This window comes from Trachypithecus francoisi, unplaced genomic scaffold (genome assembly GCF_009764315.1).
Source record: "Trachypithecus francoisi isolate TF-2019V2 unplaced genomic scaffold, Tfra_2.0 Lachesis_group18, whole genome shotgun sequence".
In the NCBI taxonomy this organism is placed as follows: domain Eukaryota; kingdom Metazoa; phylum Chordata; class Mammalia; order Primates; family Cercopithecidae; genus Trachypithecus; species Trachypithecus francoisi.
This window is the reverse complement of record NW_022681463.1, coordinates 16473190-16493522: the sequence shown is the minus strand read 5'-3', so window position 1 is coordinate 16493522 and position 20333 is coordinate 16473190. Positions and strand designations below refer to the sequence as shown.

The following is a 20333-nucleotide window of genomic DNA, read 5'->3' as shown; positions in this document are numbered from 1 at the left end:
GTATATTTTACCTCAATTAAAAGAAAGAATAAGTAGGACCTATGGGAAAACCACCCCCATTTACTGAAGAATAGCAATACAAATTCCCAAGAAAATGCTCCGCCAGGGTTTGTACGTAACGAAGGGAAGATTTAATTGATAGGAATGTTTCCCCGCAGGATGTTCCCAACTTAGAGATGGCTCCCCTCTCCAATCCTGTCTTCAGCAAGTGCTGGCTGCCTTCCAGACTTACCTTTATCTGATATGGGCTCTTTCTAGACTTCTGTTTATCTTACTACATGGTGACTTGAGTTTTATGGTTTCTAGATGAGGCGTTTATGACTAGATAGTCCAGCTCAGCACCAGGCTCTTCTCCCATACCTGCTGATGTTTGCCTTCAGGTTTATTAGCCTGGGCTGGGATGTCAGCGACATGGAACAAACGTATGCTGGCTGAGTCCCAGTGGCGTCATGAGTGCATAAGTGGGCTGTCGATTCGGGTGGGTCACGGCGACCCTTCGCCACCTCTTCATCTCTTCCCAAGACCTCTTGCCTTACCATTGGTAGGTAGCAAATGTTTCAGATGTCACAAGACCCTTGGCTTCTTGGTGCTCAAGGGGTGCACAGCACCCCACGTTTTCTTTCCTTAACTGGTCACATAAAAAGACAGCCTTTACAGCCCTTCAAGGCAAAACCCCAGCTATTTTATTTTGTTCAGTATTTTATGTAGTTCCATCAATGGAACTATATGGGGCTGAGTGACAAGGGGCTGAGCTACCTGCTGGGGCCACCAGGCACACCAGAAACAGGAACAGCACCTGCAACTGGAGCCATGATGTGACCCGGTTCAGGGATCTTGACCATGTGGGGCACAGAGGGTGCGCCTGGCTGCCTACGCACTATCCCAGTGTTCTCATCTCGGAAGCCAGTAAGGGAGGGGATAAAGATGGATGTCTTGCTACAGCCGAAGGGGAAAAAGCAAGAGCAAGCAAGAGGTATGATTTAGATTCCGACCATGGTCCCACAAAGCATTCATCCAGGTCCTCTGAAGACGTGACCCACTTGGGAAATCCGTATCCTGGAAACTTCCACAGAAGTAGAGAAACAGGTATCATGCTTCCCCATGCACCCAACTTCAGCCTCAACAATGATGAGCATCTGTCACTCCTGTGATCTCTACTCACTCTTTTTTTCCCCGCTCAAGTATTTTAAAGAAAACTTCAGGCTGGGCACGGTGGCTCAAGCCTGTAATCCCAGCACTTTGGGAGGCCGAGACGGGCGGATCACGAGGTCAGGAGATCGAGATCATCCTGGCTAACACGGTGAAACCCCGTCTCTACTAAAAAATACAAAAAAATTAGCTGGGCACGGTGGTGGGCGCCTGTAGTCCCAGCTACTTGGGAGGCTGAGGCAGGAGAATGGCGTAAACCCGGGACGTGGAGCTTGCAGTGAGCCGAGATCATGCCACTGCACTCCAGCCTGGGCGACAGAGCAAGACTCCGTCTCAAAAAAAAAAAAAAAGAAAAAGAAAATTTCAGACCCCATGTGATTTCATCCTCGAGGATTTTGGTATCCTGTTCCCTTAGGACTGCTGAACAATAAACACCCAGCAGCCACTCCCAAATAGTCAGCAATGTCTTTTTAATACAGATGTGGTACAGAATGTTTAATTACAGCAGGGCAGTGATTCCAGTTAAATAAAATTAAAAACCTTTATTTTCCCAAATATAAAATTACTAAATTAATGTCTTAAAAGAAAATATAACATGGTGACAGCTTTAAATTACACCACCATTCACCACAGGATTTATGATTTACCAATTACATACTCCACCATTTTGGCAAAAGGATGAAATTCTTAAAACCGTTTATAAACCTAATATAGTAAAGACTGTATACATCTCCATATTGCACATTTTTATGTACAAGAATAAAACATTAAAGTGTATTGCATATACTGGAACAGCACAGATTTATCACAATTAAACTTAATGCAGAAGCTCATGTATTAAAAATGTAGAAATGTAATACATATATGTACAGAATGGCAGGACTGTATTAACAATGATATGTACATAACAATATACTGTACTACTTTGTAATTTTCAGCATAGTTGTGTTTATTAATATAGGCCTTTGGTTCTAAACTGCTTGACTAGTTTTAAGCTCACATAATTCCTTAAGCTTTCATATGTTTTTAAATGCAAGGAAATGAGTATAAAAGCACTAAATCTCCTGGTTCACTGATACAAAAATTACAATGGTCAGTTCCCTTAGGTCATCAAAAACTAGTCACAAAAATAGTTCTTGTATTCAACCTGAATGTGCCACAGGAAAAAAAAAAAAAATATTTTCAAGATTTTCCAGCTTGGCCTGGAGGCAAAAGGTCCCCCAGGCATCAATGTCAGTGCGGCCCTCCCTGCCATGTAGATCCCAGAACCTTTTTTTCTGTAGGCCATTTATTCTAACACTACTCTGCAAAGAAGAATAAAATCTAAGTCCAGCTCAGGAGTGTCTACCACACCTTTGTTAAGACACAATGAAAACTTTGAATATTGCCAGTGAGATTTAAAAAAATATGTGCACCTTCTTACAACTCCTATAGAAAATCTGTTAAGAAATAACATAGTTCTTTATTTCCTTTCTCTCCCCTTCCCCTTGGTTCTCCCTGTGCTCGGTCTCCCCAGTGATTGGCTTTGGAAAGCATCCTGAGTTTGCAAATGACAAAGCAAGTCCCCACAATCGGGCCATGAGGTGTAATCACACGACCGAAGACGAGCTGGTCATCCCGTGAACCATTGTGCTTGTTGGCGTCCCACTGATGGCATTGAAGATGTGAAGGGAATTCGGTAAGACGCTCGTCTTCTCCTCCAGGGGGCAGATCTCGAGGACAGAAACACGATGTTACTGAGTGCAACACAATGTTGCCATGTGTGACAGTGTTACCATATGCGATGCAATGTTGCCATGTGTGACACAATGTTACCAAGTGTAACACAATGTTACAGAGTTTAAGGCAATGTTGCCACGTGCAACACAATGTTACTGAGTGTAAGGATGCAAGCAGATATTTCTCAAAGTGTTGCACCCCACATCACACACACACGTCTACACTCACTCCATCACGTGAGTGATGATCACCCGAAAAGCCTGGCTGGTGGTTTACAGAGGGAGACTTGCAGCTTATCTAGTGAATGCCTGTTCTCAGGTGAGGATTATTAGGAGAAAGTCAAGAACAGCACATTTTGTTTCCTTTACAAAGCCAGCGAATGGAGAGCCTTCTAGGCTCACCAGATCATAAGGCAACGTGAGGTCTACCTACATGTGCTTGACTGGGACACAACCTAGCCTTGACCTTGAAAAAGCCTTTAAAAATAAATCTGGAGCATTTGTGTTTCTTTCCTGCCTCCTTTTCTCAGGGTCTTACAGATTTTGTCTTGGGAGAGGGTGGCTACTCCTCTGACCCTGAACAAGTATTTTTCCATGCCCAGTGGTGCCTGGAAGGATCTGAGTGTAGGTCTTGACCTCCAGCAGAGGCTCCCCTGGAAACACCAAAGCAGGTCTACCCCCACCACAGCCCTTCAGGGGTTCAAAGGGGCTCAGTCTTCACAGCTGTTGGCATAATGGAAAGTTCAAGGTGCAGTTGACAGCAAGTGCATTAAATATCCCCGTACTCTGGGAGTTTGACAGTTTCAGCCCATGATCTCTTACTACTTCCATCTTCTCTAGTGCCCAATGTCAGCACCCACTGACCAAACTCTCCATTCTATAGGAATCTGGAGGCTCCACAGAAAAGATCTCAAGATTTCTCCAAAAACCGGTTCCCATGAGTCCCTCCTGTTCTGCTTAATTATTCAGACATTCATTCCTCTAATCGTTTCAATTTTTTCTTTTTCTTTTTTTTTTTGAGATGGAGTCTTGCTCTGTTGCCCAGGCTGGAGGGCAGCAGCATAATCTTGGCTCACTGCAGCCTCCACCTCCTGGGCTGCAGCAATTCTCCTGCCTCAGCCTCCTGAGTAGCTGAGACTAGGGTGTGCACCACTACGCCCAGCTAATTTTTGTATTTTTTAGTAAAGATGGGGTTTCACCATGTTGGCCAGGCTGGTCTCGAACTCCTGACCTCAGATGATCCACCTGCCTTGGCCTCCCAAAGTGCTGGGATTACAGGAGTGAGCTACCACGTCTGGCCTCTACTTTTTAAAATGTCCAGAAGAGGGTGCTTTCCTCTGCCCATGTACTGTCATTATGCCAACGTCTGCAGTTGCTCAAACTAAAAAAAGTAATAGCTTTTTCTGAGTCAGATTATCAGAAAAATAAAATTTAAAAATGACATTACCATCCCAGCTGAACATGTTAGCATGGAAGAGAAAAAAAGCAAGTGAGTTAAAGCTCACACACTGACATTCGTTTCCTGCAATGAAAATGTCCTAACTAAACTGTCAGGGGATAGGATAACTCCACAAATGGCCCTGGCTTCCACTATGCCAGATTGAAGGACGGTAATGGAGGGGCCAGACAGAGCAGTTCTGTGTTATCAAGGTGCTAATGTCAATTATAGAGAAAGGACAGTGACTGAGACAGACCCCTCACAAAAAAACCAACAAAACAATGTGGTTGCTGCTCTAGGCATTCCCTGGGTATGGGTCACCATCTCCTCTGTGACAGCTGAGTCCACACACAGAATCCTATTGAAGAAACCCACAGGAAGGAGATAACAGCAAAATAATCAAGGAAGATGCCCCACAGTGACAAGGAACTTAAAGGATAATCCACTGGGGTGCTAAGGCCCGCTGTACGTCATCAAAAACAGAATCGGTCTGTATTTTTAAATGGCAAAAACATTGAATGCAACAGATAATTCCTTAAACCAGGTTGGCAAGTCCTGCTTTTTTCAAAGGATTAAAGGAATAAAGTTGTCAGAACAGTATGGATATTTTCGTGTGAGTCTTTCCTTTTCTTTTTGGCTAGATGAGGTGGGGAAAGAGAAAGCTTAGGAAACATGGCCACCTCTTAGAGCCACGAGGAGGCGGGCCTGCTCTCCCCTGCCTGCGTGGATAACAGCGTATGGGCAATCTGTTAGCTGCTCCCAAATGACCTGGGGCTAGAGCATGGCAGGAGTGTGGTATGCCACATTCTCCTTCAGATGCCACGGTTCTGGAAGGGTATCAGGTGGCCTAGGTCATGAGAGGGTGTACTTCACACCCCTAACCAAGAACTCCAAGTCGTTGGAGCCATCGCGGCCCTTACCTGCTCATGCATGATTTCAGAAAGCTCCTTCGCCATTTCCCTGTAGTTGGCTTTCATTTCTTCCTGATACTCGAGCTGGTCTTCTTTAATCAGACGTTCGTTTACCGCTAAGGCTTGACCGCAAGCTTCCACAAATTGCCTGGAATGGTACAGGCGGGAGAAACAAAGGCATGCAGAGGATAAGGCATGAGTCCGACCAGCAGCATCTCTCTCCCGAAGGAGCACAGAAATGTTCCATACTTGGAGAGAAAAAGATGCTTTCAGTGTGCTTTACCTGAAAACTTCCTTAAGCAGCTTTACTTTGTTGTCAGGATATCGCTTTGTGTTCGTGTCATCTAAGAAAGCTCGTGCATAGGCCAGTGGGCCAGCATTGACCTAGACAAAGAGCAAAGGTTTTCAGTTGCATTAGGAGGAAGATTACCACGATAATCTGCTCGGTTTCAGTTTGCAGGCACTAAAAAGCCTGTCGGCGTGAGCTACTCACAATCCCTGCCTTCCAGGAACTTAAGCCCAAAAAGAAACGATAAAGCTCACTCTGTTGCACACCGCTTGATTCCATGATCTCAGCCATCTTCGGGGCACTTGTGGTGATGGTTTATTTTATGTAAGAAGAAACCAATGCTTGGAAAACTTAGGGGCCTGTTCAAGTTTGAACAGCCAATAAGCAAAACATCAGAGATCACAGCTCAGGTCTTCCAAATCCAGGTAAAGAATTCTTACTTCCAAGGTGTTTAGTCACGGGGATTTGTGCCGCACTACACTGAGCTAACAGGCCAATCCGGTGAATTCAGTGAAAAACTGAAAAATACAGTAACTGTTCCAGTTTTTAAAAACCAACTGTTCATTTCATTGAATTGTATAGACAGCCACGGGCAAATTGATTTGCTATCCTTGGATGAAGTGAGCATTTGCGGTGTGCTGGAGAGCAGACAGCAGGGGTGAGTGAAGCAGAACCCTGCATCACCCTTCCAAGCAGCTAAGAAGAGTCTGCGGATTTTGGATATGTAAGGAAAGGTAAGAATATGGTGAGAAAGAAGGTTGGACACACTGAGATGGGAAGAAGAATGTTCTAGGCATCTGAGACAGCCTGGGAAAGAACGTGACTATGTGGTCACTGCATGATATTTCCCGGAAGGTCTGGTGAGCTCAACAAGGAATTACGGGAGCTGTCCGTGTGTGGTTCTGACCCGTGGTAGGCAGGACTTGTCTAGCAATGGCAGGAAAACTGAGCCACAGGAACTCACACCAGATGTGGGGAGACAGGAGGGTTCCAGCCACAGTGGTCAGAGGGGGGCCTCTGAGCCAGGAGCAATGGGTGAACAGCCCAAGATGCGTGAGGGTGGAACTCAGCACCAGGCTGGTGTGTGGGGGGAACCATATTAATCACCTGAAGACGACCCAAATGACCGATCATCTAAAATGATACAAGATGGTCCATATTTGAAGAAGATAGAAAGAGGAAGGCTGATGAGTTCCATAAGGTCTAATAACAAGATCTTGGAGTGCAATACCAAGAAGCTCCACAGACGGCTCTGCCCAGTCAAGCTGCAGTGCCAGAGAGCTGCTTGATGAAACAATTACAGAAATACGCAAATAAAACGATAACGTTAATTTCCTCTGGCTGCAACTTTGTTGTTACTTTGGTAGGTATGAGTATAAACTTAATCTTCTCATTTCAACATGGAATTTCTTGCTTTTTAAGATGATTGGGAATTTAAAACGCTAAGGTTACCATCAAATTAGCAGGGCATATTTTGCCTTTTAGAAAGCTCAATGGTCCATCCCTAGCCTGGACTGGTGCCACACCCGTCTGGTGGCCTTTCCATAGGGGCTGGATGTTCCCAGATCATGTCACTTGAGTAGTTTTGTTTTTAGCGACAGAAAATTGTGGCCTCTGGATCTGTTACGTAATCACTCACATTGCTGGAATACTTATGTTCACTTGCTAACTTATTTGGCACATATGTCTTTGAGAGTATCAGGAAAGAGATTAAAAACATCTGTAAATGCTTTTGTGGTGAATGACACAAAAATGTCTATTGAATTGTATAGGCAACAACTCATGGTTCTTTAGTGTGGATCTGATGGGAAGCTGACAAAATATAATTTCAGAAAATGAACCAAAAAAACCAAAACCTATGTATTATAATCTACATGTAACTTTCATAAACATACCCTTCTTGAAAGATAAAATAATAGGATATACAAATATATACACACACATATATATATATACATAGGAACAAACATGTGCTTCAACTATATACACTTAAAAATACCAAGAAAGTAAAGAGTCATACTTGTTACTGGAGGGAAGCGATTTAACATTTACCAATTAACTAGGAAAGTATGTAAGAAAGATAACTTTTTAAAAACCTCTTATTAAAGTATAATATACAAACAGAAAAGTGCATATATCACAAGTATATAGCTTGATGAATTTTCACAAACTGAACATATATGTTAGTATCTAGATCAAAGATGATCTTTTCAATAAATTGTGTGCATCACTTGGAAGGTCATATGGAAAAAATATATCCTGACCCTCACACAATAACATATACAAAAATCAGTTCCAGATGGACTGCAGACCTAAATGTGGATGCTGAGCAAAGGAGGAAAACCTAGGAGAATATCTGTGAAATCTTGGAGTAGACACAGATTTCTTAAAGAGAACATAAAAATGCTACCAATAAAGAAAAAATTGATTGACTGGGCTATATTAAAATAATGAATTCATTAATCAAAAGATACCATTAAGAGAGTAAAACTTAAGGTACTTTTTTGGATACAATTTTCACAGAAAACAGAAAACAACAGTTTTATAGGAAAACCTACTGCTCTCCACACTTCTTTGTACTTAGAAGAGTCTTGATGCTTCTAATCAGGCACCCAGAGTTCCCCAAATACTGACAAATCAGGGTAGTGTATGGAGACCTGGTGCTTGTCCCCACAGACAGTCAGTCCTCATGGGGCCGGGGGGTCGGGATCATGAGGTTTCCTCCCCTTCTGTTATCAGGAGACATGTCACAGACGTTGGGGGAAGGCAGCAGGGATCACTTGGTAAACCGAGGCTCTCAAGTAGACCTTGTTGGTGGAAATGACTCGCAAGTCACCCAGGGGCAAGGGCTTCCCCTGCCGCCCTCCGGCCTGCTGTGCCTGGCTCACCTGAACACTCACGCTGCCCTGGAGCTTGAGCTGCAGTTTGATCATGTCCACCTCGGCGGAGGAGCACAGCTGCCGGAGCTCTGCCACCTTCTTACTCATCTCGTCAATGGCCACCTCGATGGGGTTCAGGTCAGTGTGGTGCTGGTACATGACAGGGATACGCTTCTTCACGTAAGGAAAGCAGTGTATGGCTGCAGAGGGGGAGCCCCAGAATTACTCCATGGCTTGCGCGAGCTTTAGTGTTACTGAGGTGATTATCATCAGAAATGATTATTACAGATGTCATTATTCCTCACATTTTAAAACAAGGAACTCAAAGCTTGCCAAAGACACATACTAGTAACTGGTGGAGCTAGAATATTGTCTTCCTTTACAATCGTGTATCTCATAAAGTCAAGAGAGTTGGGTCCTTGTTATCCTTTTAATGTTACAAGCGTGTCTTTACATAAATCAGGTGATCATTCCCCACTCAATTTTCTCACTCAAAATGCCCTACCTTCCTTGGAAGCTCTGAGGTCTGAATGAGTCAGTGGATATAAGACGACTTTGACAACATAAAAAAGACTGAACAATTTTGAGATACTACATAACAGATTAAGTCCAGGAAATAGTTCCATAAAAATATCCTTGAGAAAATTCATTTTTGTCCATAGAATAACTTTGAATCACATGCTAAATTTGCACAAATCTGAGAAATCAATAGAAAATAAGAAATAATAATATATTCCTAGGGTGGGCACGGTGCTCACGCCTGTAATCCCAGCACTTTGGGAGGCCGAGGCTGGTAGATCACATGAGCCCAGGAGTTCGAGACCAGCCTGGGCAACGTGGCAAAAACCCAATTTTTGTAATTTTGTAAAAGTTACAAAAACTGACGTGGCTGGCTTGAGCCCGGGAGGTCAAGGCTGCAGTGAGCTGTGATTGTGCCACTGTACTCCAGCCTGGGCTACAGAGTGAGACCCTGTCTCAAAAAAGAAAACAAAAACCACTCCCCCAAAACCCAAACCAAAAAAACACAGAGAATAGACTCCTAAGCAAAGGATTTCATGAACCAGAAATTCACAAACTTTTGGGGCTGTAGTGCGAATAAAGGTATTTTGAAACTTACAACAATGAATAAGAAATAAAAATAAAAGTATTTACTTTTTCTTGTATATTTTTTAACCAAAATAACTGATTAATATTGTTTTCCTTTATCATAATGAGATACCTAAACATGAACACAAAGGAGTTAATTTAAAAATGAACAGAAAAACAGCAAGTTCTGATTTGCTGTTTCACATTTCTTACTGCTCTGTATAATATAGAAATAGCTATAATATTCACTTGATATATATTTAATAATAGATACGTAGATATGTACTTAAAAGCTTATTTTCTTTTTGAACAAGCCAGTGTCAGGCGGGAGTGGTCCTGGTCTCCAGTTAGCAAGTGGCTAGGGAAGAGTTTACTTGGGAAGGGCTCACCACAGGACGGGAGACAGGGCCAGCCCCTGGGAACACAGAGCCCCGATGGGCCGTCCAACATCCAGACAAAGGCGGAAAACATGTCTGCCCTGAGGCAGCCTCACTGGTCACATACTTACAGGCCTGCTGCCTTTTCACAATGTTTTATCAGTGAGAGGTGAAGGATTCCTGACTTGGTGTCACAGATTTTAAGTGGTAGCACCAGGGATCCATAAAGCTCCCTGGCACAATGGCGAGGACTCAGCCTGGCTGCTCCCTAGCCAGGGAGGGAGCGCTGGCAGAGGCCTGCTTGTAATTGGACAGAGGGCTATGCTTCAGGGGAGGAGTGGGGTTGCCTTCCTGTTTCTGAGGAAGGAGGTCAACTCCAGGTTCCCAGTCTCCTTTTGCTTTCTCTGGAAGACAGATCACGTTCCACCAGAGGTATATTTACTCATCCGGGTACTGTTTATCGTCTGTCTCCTCTGGCTAGAATGCCAGCTGCACAGGTCCACAGATGTGTTTCATTAGTGTGCCAATGGGAACAGTGTCAGAGTGCAATACATTTTGTTGGATGAATGAATGAATGCATTACTGCCCAAATGACTGCATCAGAGTCCAACCTGGCTCTGGAAGGTGGACAATTAGGTGACTGACTGAGCCAGCCCTTTAGAAAGGAGGACAGGGCAGACCCAGTGATGAGTATGGTGACTGCTGGTCTGTGTGTCTTGAATAGAAGGTGGAGGGCCAGAGGCTAACCCAGGTTTGGAAGACTCTGGAATAGTGACTGGGAAGAAACTCCTTGGCAGAAGCTCCATGAAAGAAGGCAGGGAGGCTTCTCCCCATCCCTCTTCTTTGGGACAAGCTCGGAAATTTCCACTGAAGGAGGCTGGAGGGTGATCATGAGGTTTTTCAAATGATCGCACAGTTACAGTCAGCTGACTGCGAACTACCCAGGAAGGTTAGCCTTTTCCTGGTGCAGAGGGCAGGGAAGGCCTGGGTTCCCTTTGACCTTTGGAAGGCCAAAGGTTAGGTACGAAGCCATGCAATGGAGGAGGAACCTGAGGGGTTGATAACTTGAGGGAAAACCCTCAGGTCCAGCCTTCAGAACGCCCTGGTGTGTGTATCTAGCTCAACAGTGGATGAAATCTAGCAAAAAATGAAGAACTTTCTTTCCTCTGCTGCTTACTGTTTACAAAGTTATGACAATATAATGAGATGAATGTCCTAACTCGCATTTTGCAGATGAGGAAACTAAGGCATAGAGAGGAAGCATGACCTGCCCAAGGTCACACAGTGAAGCTGTGACCCAGGCCTACAGGACCCCCAGGACAGCATCGCCGCTGCGTAGGCTGTGTCAACCCACAGCTGTGGACAGCAATCCCTAAGCCAACAACACAGGTGTGTGCCCCACCTCTCTGCAGCGCACTCTCTGTCCCCTTGTTCCTGCAGATACAGAGCGTTGCTCATGTGCTTTATCTAATCAAAAGTAGTCCCTAACAAAACGATGGAGAAATGTGCCCTGGGAAAACAGCCTATCGTCATGAACGTTTATGAATCAGTACACTGCCTTAATAATAACCATACCCAAAACTCCTGACCCTGACTCAGCAGTGAACTAGGTTTATTACAGGCAGCAGTTCTCTAATCTGAGCGTGCACTAGGATCACCAGGAGGGCTTGCTGAACACAAAGAGCTGGTCCCGCCCCCAGAGTTTCTGATCCAGCAGTTTCGGAGGTGGGGACCTGGAACTTCCATCTCTAACAAGTTCTCTGGGGATGCTGATGCTGCTGGTCCTGGACCAACCTTTGGTAACCACTGACTTAGCAGGTCAGAAGGGAAGTCATCACAGCTGAGCCATAAACACTGTAAGCTGGTGATTCCCATAAAGTGATTCCGTCTCAAAGAGCAGTTATCTTGCTTAATGAGAATTTGCTGCTGATGTGTGCATTGAATTAAAATTTAAAAATTAAAGTAAATTAATAATTTAATTAAATTAATAAAAATTAAATTAAAAAATAATTATTTGGGGTGGGGTGATGTTTGTGAGGATAATATCATTTGTGCTTTACATATGCTATCTTCTTAAAAGCAGGAGTAGGGACACTTTAAGAACACAGTTTTGTTTGTTTTGTTTTATTTGTTTTGTTTTAACTTTTATCTCATTTCCCTCATAGGGAGTGTGAAAAGCTCCCTGCAATATGTTGTCCTGGCTAATTCATAAAAACCTGAATTTTTTTTTTTTTTTTGGTAACAGCTTTACTGAGATATAAACCCCACGCCATCCAATCTGTCTTTTTAAAGCATCCACTTCGCGGGTGAGAGCTGATAAGCTCCTGGGTGCAGCATCTCCACAGCTCCTTCCGCTCATCATGATAGTGCATATTATTGCCCAGACGGAAACTCAACAACCCCAACTTCCGGGAAGCAGGCCCTTTCCTGGTATGACTTAACTAGGGCCACTCTTTGGAAGACGTGTGGTGAAAACTCGCACACCTGGCATTCTGAACGGCCCTCCCACTGATATTTCTTGGTCAAGGAAGCATTTTATGTTAGGTTACCCCAGTGATGTCGCTGACCCTAACGAGGCATGGACGGGTCAAGCTCTCCCACAGAAGGTAAAAATCACCCGAGGATGACTGGACACTTGCCAGGGGCTGGGAGATGATGCAAAACACATTTCCCAGAGTGGGTTATCACTGGCTCAACAGTGCCAAAGGGATTAGTGAGAACTGCCTAAGCTGAACTTGTGGACAGCCACTGAATGCAGTGAGCTTCCTGGCAGAGGAGGCATTCAAGTGGCAGCTGGCCAGCCCCCAGGGGCAATGATGTGGGGCGATCCAAGCTCACATCCCATTTACTCACAGCCTGAGACTGCTGAGCAGGTCCATGCTAGAACCTGAGACAGGTGTGTGAGATGGGTCCCTCCAGGACTGGGTGTGGCTGCTGGACCTGGAGTCCATAAGTCACCTTAGATTGTGTGCAAAAGCATCTGGGCACATAAGGCCTGCCGTTTTCATCAGACTCTCAGAAAGGTAAGTGACCTTCAATTGGACATGAACTTCTGGTCTTGTGGAAGAAGGAAGTGTCAACAGAAAAACATCCCAAGTATTCAAAAGGAAGCACTAGATAAATGGGAAACTGAAATGGGTGTGGTGGTGGCTAACTGAGCTCGAAAGGCCCTTCTAGTCCTGAAGCTTCTGAATCCCTCTGGACAGCTCTTCGGCGAGGCGTCCAGGCTGGTGTCCATGAGGCTTCTGGGGCCCATACCTGTCAGGATGGTGCGCCGTTTGCACTGCTCTTCCACTCCGCCCTGCCTCTTCCCGGTCTGCGTAAACGGCATCTCAAACATGAAGCGGCGGATGTTGTGGGATCTCTCAAACTCTGTTTTCCTTTCTTGCAACTCTTTTTCGTCAAAGAAGGGGATGACGTGAGTCACCTGGATGTAGGCATACTTGGAATCCAGATCCTTAGGGTTGACCTTTAATTGAAACAGCACAATGGAAGATTGGTACTCCGTGAAGGAATTGCTCAGTCCTTACCTATGTGGTATTTTCCAACATTTTATTAGTAAATGTAACGGAGAAAAGAGTACAACAAACATCTACATATCCACCACTTGGATCAACAACTGCTAGCAGTTTGCTCTATTTGTCTCAAATATACATACACATACACCTATGTATGTGCACACACAAACATATAGACTTTTCTTTCCAGTGGAACCATTTCAAAGTAAGCAGAACACATCAGGATACTATAGTCAGCTTCTCCTAAAAATGAGGACATTTGCTTCTATAACCACAATATGTTGTCATGCCTACCCAAATTAACACTGATTCCCTCATACCATCTAACACCCAGTTTATATTACCATTTTCTCAAATGTCTCCAGAATGTTAGTTATAGATATTTGTGTTTGGATCAGAATCTAATCAACAATCACACTTTACATTTAGTTGTTATGTCCCTAGTCATGTTTAATTTAGAAGAATTCCCTATCATTCATTTTCCCCATAATATTGAATTAATTAATTAATTAATTAATTTTTTTTTTTTTTTTTTAGACAGAGTTTTGCTCTTGTTGCCCAGGCTGGAGTGCAATGGCATGATCTCAGCTCACTGCAACTTCTGCCTCCTGTGTTCAAGCGATTCTCCTGCTTCAGCCTCCTGAGTAGGTGGGACTACAGGTGTGTGCCACCACACCTGGCTAATTTTGTATTTTTAGTAGAGATGGGGTTTCTCCATGTTGGTCAGGCTGGTCTCGAACTCCCGACCTCAAGTGATCCGCCCACCTTGGCCTCCCAAACTGCTGGTTTTCTCATTGAATGACCTCCAGTCTGGATTTCCCTGATTGTTTCTTAAACTGCATTTTTAGTATATTTGGCTTAGAGAGACATATGTTTATTTTAGGAATAATGTTTGGAAGCTAGGCCTCCAAATTATCATTACTCTATAGACAGCTGAGATTAGATGCAAACAGCTGCAGATTAATTAATTTAGTACAGGTTCCGATTAATCTAGACTATTCTAATGATAAATTTAGTTTCTGTTCAACACATACATGCTTTTAAAACCACACTGCTAGAATTGGTGGTACTCTCATTTCTGTGACATGATAGAGAATTAAATATAGGCACTTCCTATGCAGAAACAAAAGTTAATTCACTAGGAAGACAAATCAATTTTGCACATTTTAATGTATTTAACCTTCTAGAGCAATAAAAAGGGACACAAAAGAAATGACTGTGCAGAGAACATGGAACCATACCGGTATAAGGCAGCAAACAAGAGAGAACTGTTCTCAAAACAGAGATGATTGTGAAGAAAAATGAAAAACAGATGGAAAAGTGCCTGAAACTTTAGAAGAAAATACATAAAGTCCTAAAAAGTTATTATTTGGGCCAGACCCGGTGGCTCACGCCTGTAATCCTAGCACTTTGGGAGGCCGATGCAGGCAGGTCACTTGAGGTCAGGAGTTGGAGAACAGCCTGGCCAACATGGTGAAACCCTGTCTCTACCAAAAATAAAAAAATTAGCCAGGTGTGGTGGTGCACTCCTGTAATCCCAGCTACTCGGGAGGCTGAGGCACGAGAATCTCTTGGACCTGGGAGGCAGAGATTACAGTGAGCCAAGATCGCGCCACTGCACTCCAGCCTGGGTGACAGTGAGACTCCATCTCAAAAAAAAAAAAAAAAGTTATTATTTGTATTTTAGAAAAAGCCATTTGACCATTCATTCTAATTGTATCCAAACCTATTAAAACTTAACTTTCTTTCTTTTTTTTTTTTTTTTTTGAGACGGAGTCTCACACTTTTGCCCAGGCTGGAGTGCAGTGGCCGGATCTCAGCTCACTGCAAGCTCCACCTCCCAGGTTCACGCCATTCTCCTGCCTCAGCCTCCTGAGTAGCTGGGACTACAGGCGCCCGCCGCCATGCCCGGCTAGTTTTTTTGTATTTTCAGTAGAGACGGGGTTTCACCGTGTTCGCCAGGATGGTCTTGATCTCCTGACCTTGTGATCCACCCGCCTCGGCCTCCCAAAGTGCTGGAATTACAGGCGTGAGCCACCACACCCAGCCCAAAACTTAACTTTCTTTAGCAGAAATAATTTAAAGGCAGTGGGAGTGAAGCTGTCTTGCCCATGTTTCAGTGGTGTTTTCCTACGTTTCGCTTTCTGGGCTGGACATGTGTATCAGGACAGGAAGGGAGGACTGGTGCTTGGTGGAGGAGATGATCCAGCTGCTGCCTCATACTTAAAGGGGAAGGAGAATGACTGAGAATCTGGAGAAAAGGCTGTCACGTTAAAGCAACCACTTGATCCAGACAAAGGTTTCGGTTTCAGAGAAAGAGGCAAATTAGACCAGAGTAATTTGGTCTACGAAGCAAGGGGGTCATAATCAGGTTGAGTCAGGGTTTCTGGTTAAAAATGGACCCATATGTGTTCATTCTTTTTCCTTTGTGCAACTCTTTTAAAAAAGTCCCTCCAGGACTGGGTGCGACAGTTAGGAATTAACCTGCATGGATCCAGGGATGCGGACAGAAGATAGCAGTGGAGGAGACATGTTAATGAATTTTTGGAGGACAGGCACATTGAGGCGTTCTACCCAACTCAGCAAAGCAGAGAAACCTAATCCACGTTCCAGTGAGGTGGGTAACAGAAGTGAGTCAGTGCAGCCCCCAGAAGCCAGCGGAGGCTTACCCTTGAAGCAATTCGAGAGACTGAGTGAGATGGAGGGCACAAAATGGGGAAAGTGGCCCGAAGTCTCCATCTGGAGTCGGGAATTCCAGGTTCCCTTCCCTAGCTCCACGGTACAAGAGAGCAGAGGTCGTTCTCTGAAAAAACTGGTCTGGACAAACACTGAGTGGGTCCACTAGGCTCAGTGCAATGTAGGCAAGGTATCGAGTGGGCAAGGGCAGGTACTTCTGCATCTGGAATCCAGCAGTCCGATGTGTACTCCTCCCCTGCGGTCCCCTCCCCAGATCCCTACCCAGCTGGGCAGGAGAACTGAGGATTCTTCTCGGGAGAAAATGATGGGTCCCAAAGAAACAGATTCCAGTACTGAGGACTCCAAAAGAGGGCTCAGGAAAGAAGTAAGACAGGAGGTCGGTAGGACTGGTTTTGCAAGGTACAGGTCACAAAGACCCCACTGATAAAATGAGATGTGGTAAAGAAGCCGGCCAAAACCCATCCAAATCAAGATGGCAATGAAAGCGACCTCTGGTTGTCCTCACTGCTCATTATACACTAATTATAATGCATTACCATACTACAAGACACTCCCACCAGCGCCATGACAGTTTACAAACACCGAGCCAACACCTGGAAGTTACTCTCTATGCTCTGAAAGGGGGAGAATCCTCAGTTCTGGGAATTCTCTGCCTCTTTCCTAGAAAACTCATGAATAATCCACCCCATGTTTAGCATCTAATCAAGAAATCATCATACGTTTACTCAGTCAAGCAGCCCATGCCACTGTTCTGCCTGTAGAGTAGTCATTCTTTCAGTCCTTTACTTTCTTAATAAACTTGCTTTTACTTTACTCTGTCAGCTTGCTCTTGAATTCCTTCTGTGCAAAGCCAAGAACCCACAGGACCTTCCAGGCTGAACCCCAATTTTGGGGTTCACCCTGTAACTAAAGGAACTAAGGACCTCTTTAAAATGGTGTCTTTAGGAAGAGGCAGGGCTCATCACTGGTGACAGCGGAGGAGGAGGTGCATTTCTTTTTTTTTTTTTTTTTTGAGGCGGAGTCTCGCTCTGTCGCCCGGACTGGAGTGCAGTGGCCGGATCTCAGCTCACTGCAAGCTCCGCCTCCCGGGTTTACACCATTCTCCTGCCTCAGCCTCCCGAGTAGCTGGGACTACAGGCGACCGCCACCTCGCCTGGCTAGTTTTTTTTTTTTTTTTTTTGTATTTTTTTAGTAGAGACGGGGTTTCACCATGTTAGCCAGGATGGTCTCGATCTCCTGACCTCGTGATCCGCCCGTCTCGGCCTCCCAAAGTGCTGGGATTACAGGCTTGAGCCACCGCGCCCGGCCGGAGGTGCATTTCTAACACAAAGAACGGGGGCACTATCTTTGCCTGAGTTTCAGGAAGCACAGGGACACCCGACCTCCTGGAGATGTCCTGAGGAGGGTGGAACACACAAAGGTACAGGACAAAGGTGCAGGTTCCAAAAGGGTCTTCATGAGACCAGAATGCCAGAGGACAGCCTCTCTAAGCAGAAAGTGATTGCTGTTCCCACAGTCATGCTGCTGGTGAGTTCATTTCCTTGGCCTGTCTATGTATCCATTTGCCCATCCACCTACCTGTTCACCTGTTCTTACATCCAGCCATCAGTGACAGAGTGGCAAGTCATGTGCTATGTGCAGGGAGAGGTGCAGTGAGTAACAGAGCCGTGGGCCTCATTCTGTCAGAGTTTCTAAATAGCTGGACTAAAAATGGCATATCCCATCAGATGTTAATTATTTTGTAAAATTAGATGTTTTAAAAATTAGGCGATAAAGATTTTTTAATGTCAAGCATGTAATGGAAAGCGCTAAAGGTATTAGGAAGAAAATACACCTGCCACTCACGGCCAACCATCCTTAATATTTTTCTTGAGTTTTTTCTATGTACATTTAAATATAGATAATATGTAATCAATCACAGCATTACATTGCTATGAAACTTATCCAAACATGGCCGTACCTTGCCAGAATCCTGTATCATTTTGACATTTTCAGAACCAAATTTATCCGAGTACAGTTTAAGGAGTCTCTGAGAAATTTCCGACAGCGGTGTGAGTTTGGGTTCCTTGTAAATATACTCCTTTCCATCTTCATCTTCAAAGAATCCCTGTGACATAAAGCACAATTAGAGCTATCCCTGAATGTAAGCCCAAGGTTTACACACCACCTAGGAAGGGTTCTTTTGTTACAAGAGGGAAAAAAAAGGAATGAGTCTAAAGATCCTACTTAAACGGGTTTTCTGAATGAGAAAGGAAATGGTAATAACATGAAGTCTAGGTGCAAAGATAAAGGAAAAACACAAAGTTGCAAACTTATTCAAGAACGCAGTCATTAAGTGTTGAGTGAAATGAGAGATTTTGGATACAAGACTGTGCTGTCCCAGGGAAGTCTAATGGGAGTCAAGCCTGTTTCACTTTCCCAAGAAGCAGAACTCACTAGAAAATGATGAGCAGCCCGCAACAGGCAGGCTTGGAAGTGGACATGCCTCCCTTCTCCTGACAGCTCCCATGCACACAGGATTTTATGGCATGAACTGAAGCGTTTCGGGGTCTGGAGTAGGTTTAGTAAAAGTTATGTAAAGCTTGTATACATTGTATTTTGCTTTACCGATGAGAAAAAAATATTAAAGACCTGTAGCTCAATATCAGAAAATATTTTCATCTCACCAGTCATCATCTGTTTTAGCACCAATCATGTTTGACTACAAGGCTTAGAATTGCATGGGAAGTGAAAAAGGTTGAAAATTAAAAAGTACAACTGGGGTTAATGTTTAAAAGAAAATTTTTTAAAGTTTCTCATCTAAATTAAGAGAGAGAAAATGGTGCACAAAACAGTAAAAAAAAAAAAAAAAAAATGCAGGCTAACATGAAACAAAAAACATCCACATCAAACTAGGAGTTTAGATGCAGTAATTTCACTATATTACTTGCTTTTTAGGCATTTACTGTAATTACCTCCACATCTGTTTCACTGTCTGTAAACTGGTATTGCTATAAAGTTATAAAAGACAATAACAGAATAAATTGAAGGTTATATAATGCTCATAGAAAACCACACGCCCTAAATACATGTATTATAATTTATACCATTTAATAATGTTAGAGACTTGAAGGTTAAGATTTAAGTTAAATTTAGATAAATCCTTTTCTATAGGGTTTCTGAAATACTGTAATTGTAAATATACTTGTGGAGATATGATATTACAAAAGATAAAGATGCACAGGCACAAAGGACACCAGAAAGTCTTAATTTTGGTTTAAAACATGCAATATAGATGTATAAGAAAACAGGTGATTTATTTCTGTAAATGGAATAAAATGTTAATTTTTTTGGAGTTTGTAATGACTAGACAGATATACATACAGACTCGAAAAGGAAACTTGCAAACCACACTGAAGTACCAAAGATGTGGCTAAGAATGTCTTATGGAGGAAGAACTTACCGCGGCCTTAAGAAAGTAATAAAGAAAAGACAGGAAGAAAGAAAAAAAGCAGAAAGTTTACTACTGAGGAAGGTAAGAATCATACTAAATATGACAAATTCATCAAATCAGCATTTGCAGAAAACAGAGAATTTATAAGATACAACTTTATTATAGTTTTTTTTTTTCTTAAAGGACTTAGGACACTGCAGAACAGACAGGAGGCTCACCTGCCCGAAGAAGGCTACCCGGAAGTAGGTCCCCAGCAGCCTGCGGCCTGAGTGCATGACCTCGGTCACTTTGCTGTAGGCCCGGTGCAGCGTGTCATACAGGTGGGCCAGCCTCTGGAAAGCAGCACAAAGCCCATTTCTTCCCATGTGCAAACAGGAGAATCGATTTTAAAATAACAAATGTGATAATGGAGGTGAAAGTCCTTGAACTTGAATAAAACTACACTCACGCACATCCTGGCTGCGCTGCTTGTAGTGATCATTAATGAATGGTAACGCTTCCTACCCAAAGGCCAGCCCACATGTGAGGACCCATCACATTTCCACATTATAGTAAGCAAACCCTGTTTTCAAGTTAAGGTGCGATGTCAGAGATGGTTCCCCAACGTGATTCTTGGCCTTTGCTTTTCCTGCTCCATTTGATATGCCTAGAGAAACTGGATGACTTCCCAAGCCGAGGATGGGCGGAAGGGACACCATTTTTCACGCAGGTGGAGTAAGGAAGAGTTCTGAGAAAGGGGACACCTGGTGATCACAAAACTCTGTTCATGGCAGCCTTTCAAAAGTGGAGTGCCAGGTGGTTACCCTGTACTTTGAGATGTGGGGGTCTCCACAGAGGC

General features: G+C 43.8%; 1 protein-coding gene across 17 annotated transcripts in view; it reads right to left on the bottom strand.

Annotated features, from left to right (window-relative positions):
- Positions 1-1600: 1600 nt before the first annotated feature.
- Positions 1601-20333, bottom strand: part of DOCK9 (dedicator of cytokinesis 9) — a 302147-nt gene continuing 283414 nt past the window's right edge. For 9 of the 17 annotated variants that reach the window (XM_033177370.1, XM_033177374.1, XM_033177379.1 and 6 more), the window contains 9 exons: positions 19714-19827; positions 19505-19510; positions 19017-19052; positions 18023-18169; positions 13106-13316; positions 8394-8584; positions 5500-5600; positions 5226-5364; positions 2634-2861 (listed from right to left, as the gene is read on the bottom strand). In XM_033177370.1, the coding sequence (XP_033033261.1) occupies positions 2739-2861; positions 5226-5364; positions 5500-5600; positions 8394-8584; positions 13106-13316; positions 18023-18169; positions 19017-19052; positions 19505-19510; positions 19714-19827 (1068 nt within the window). In that variant the 3' untranslated portion in view covers positions 2634-2738. Of the gene's footprint in view, positions 2862-4129; positions 4323-5225; positions 5365-5499; positions 5601-8393; positions 8585-13105; positions 13317-18022; positions 18170-19016; positions 19053-19504; positions 19511-19713; positions 19828-20333 lie in introns of those variants that run through there. The other 8 variants (XM_033177368.1, XM_033177375.1, XM_033177381.1 and 5 more) reach the window with 3 other exon arrangements.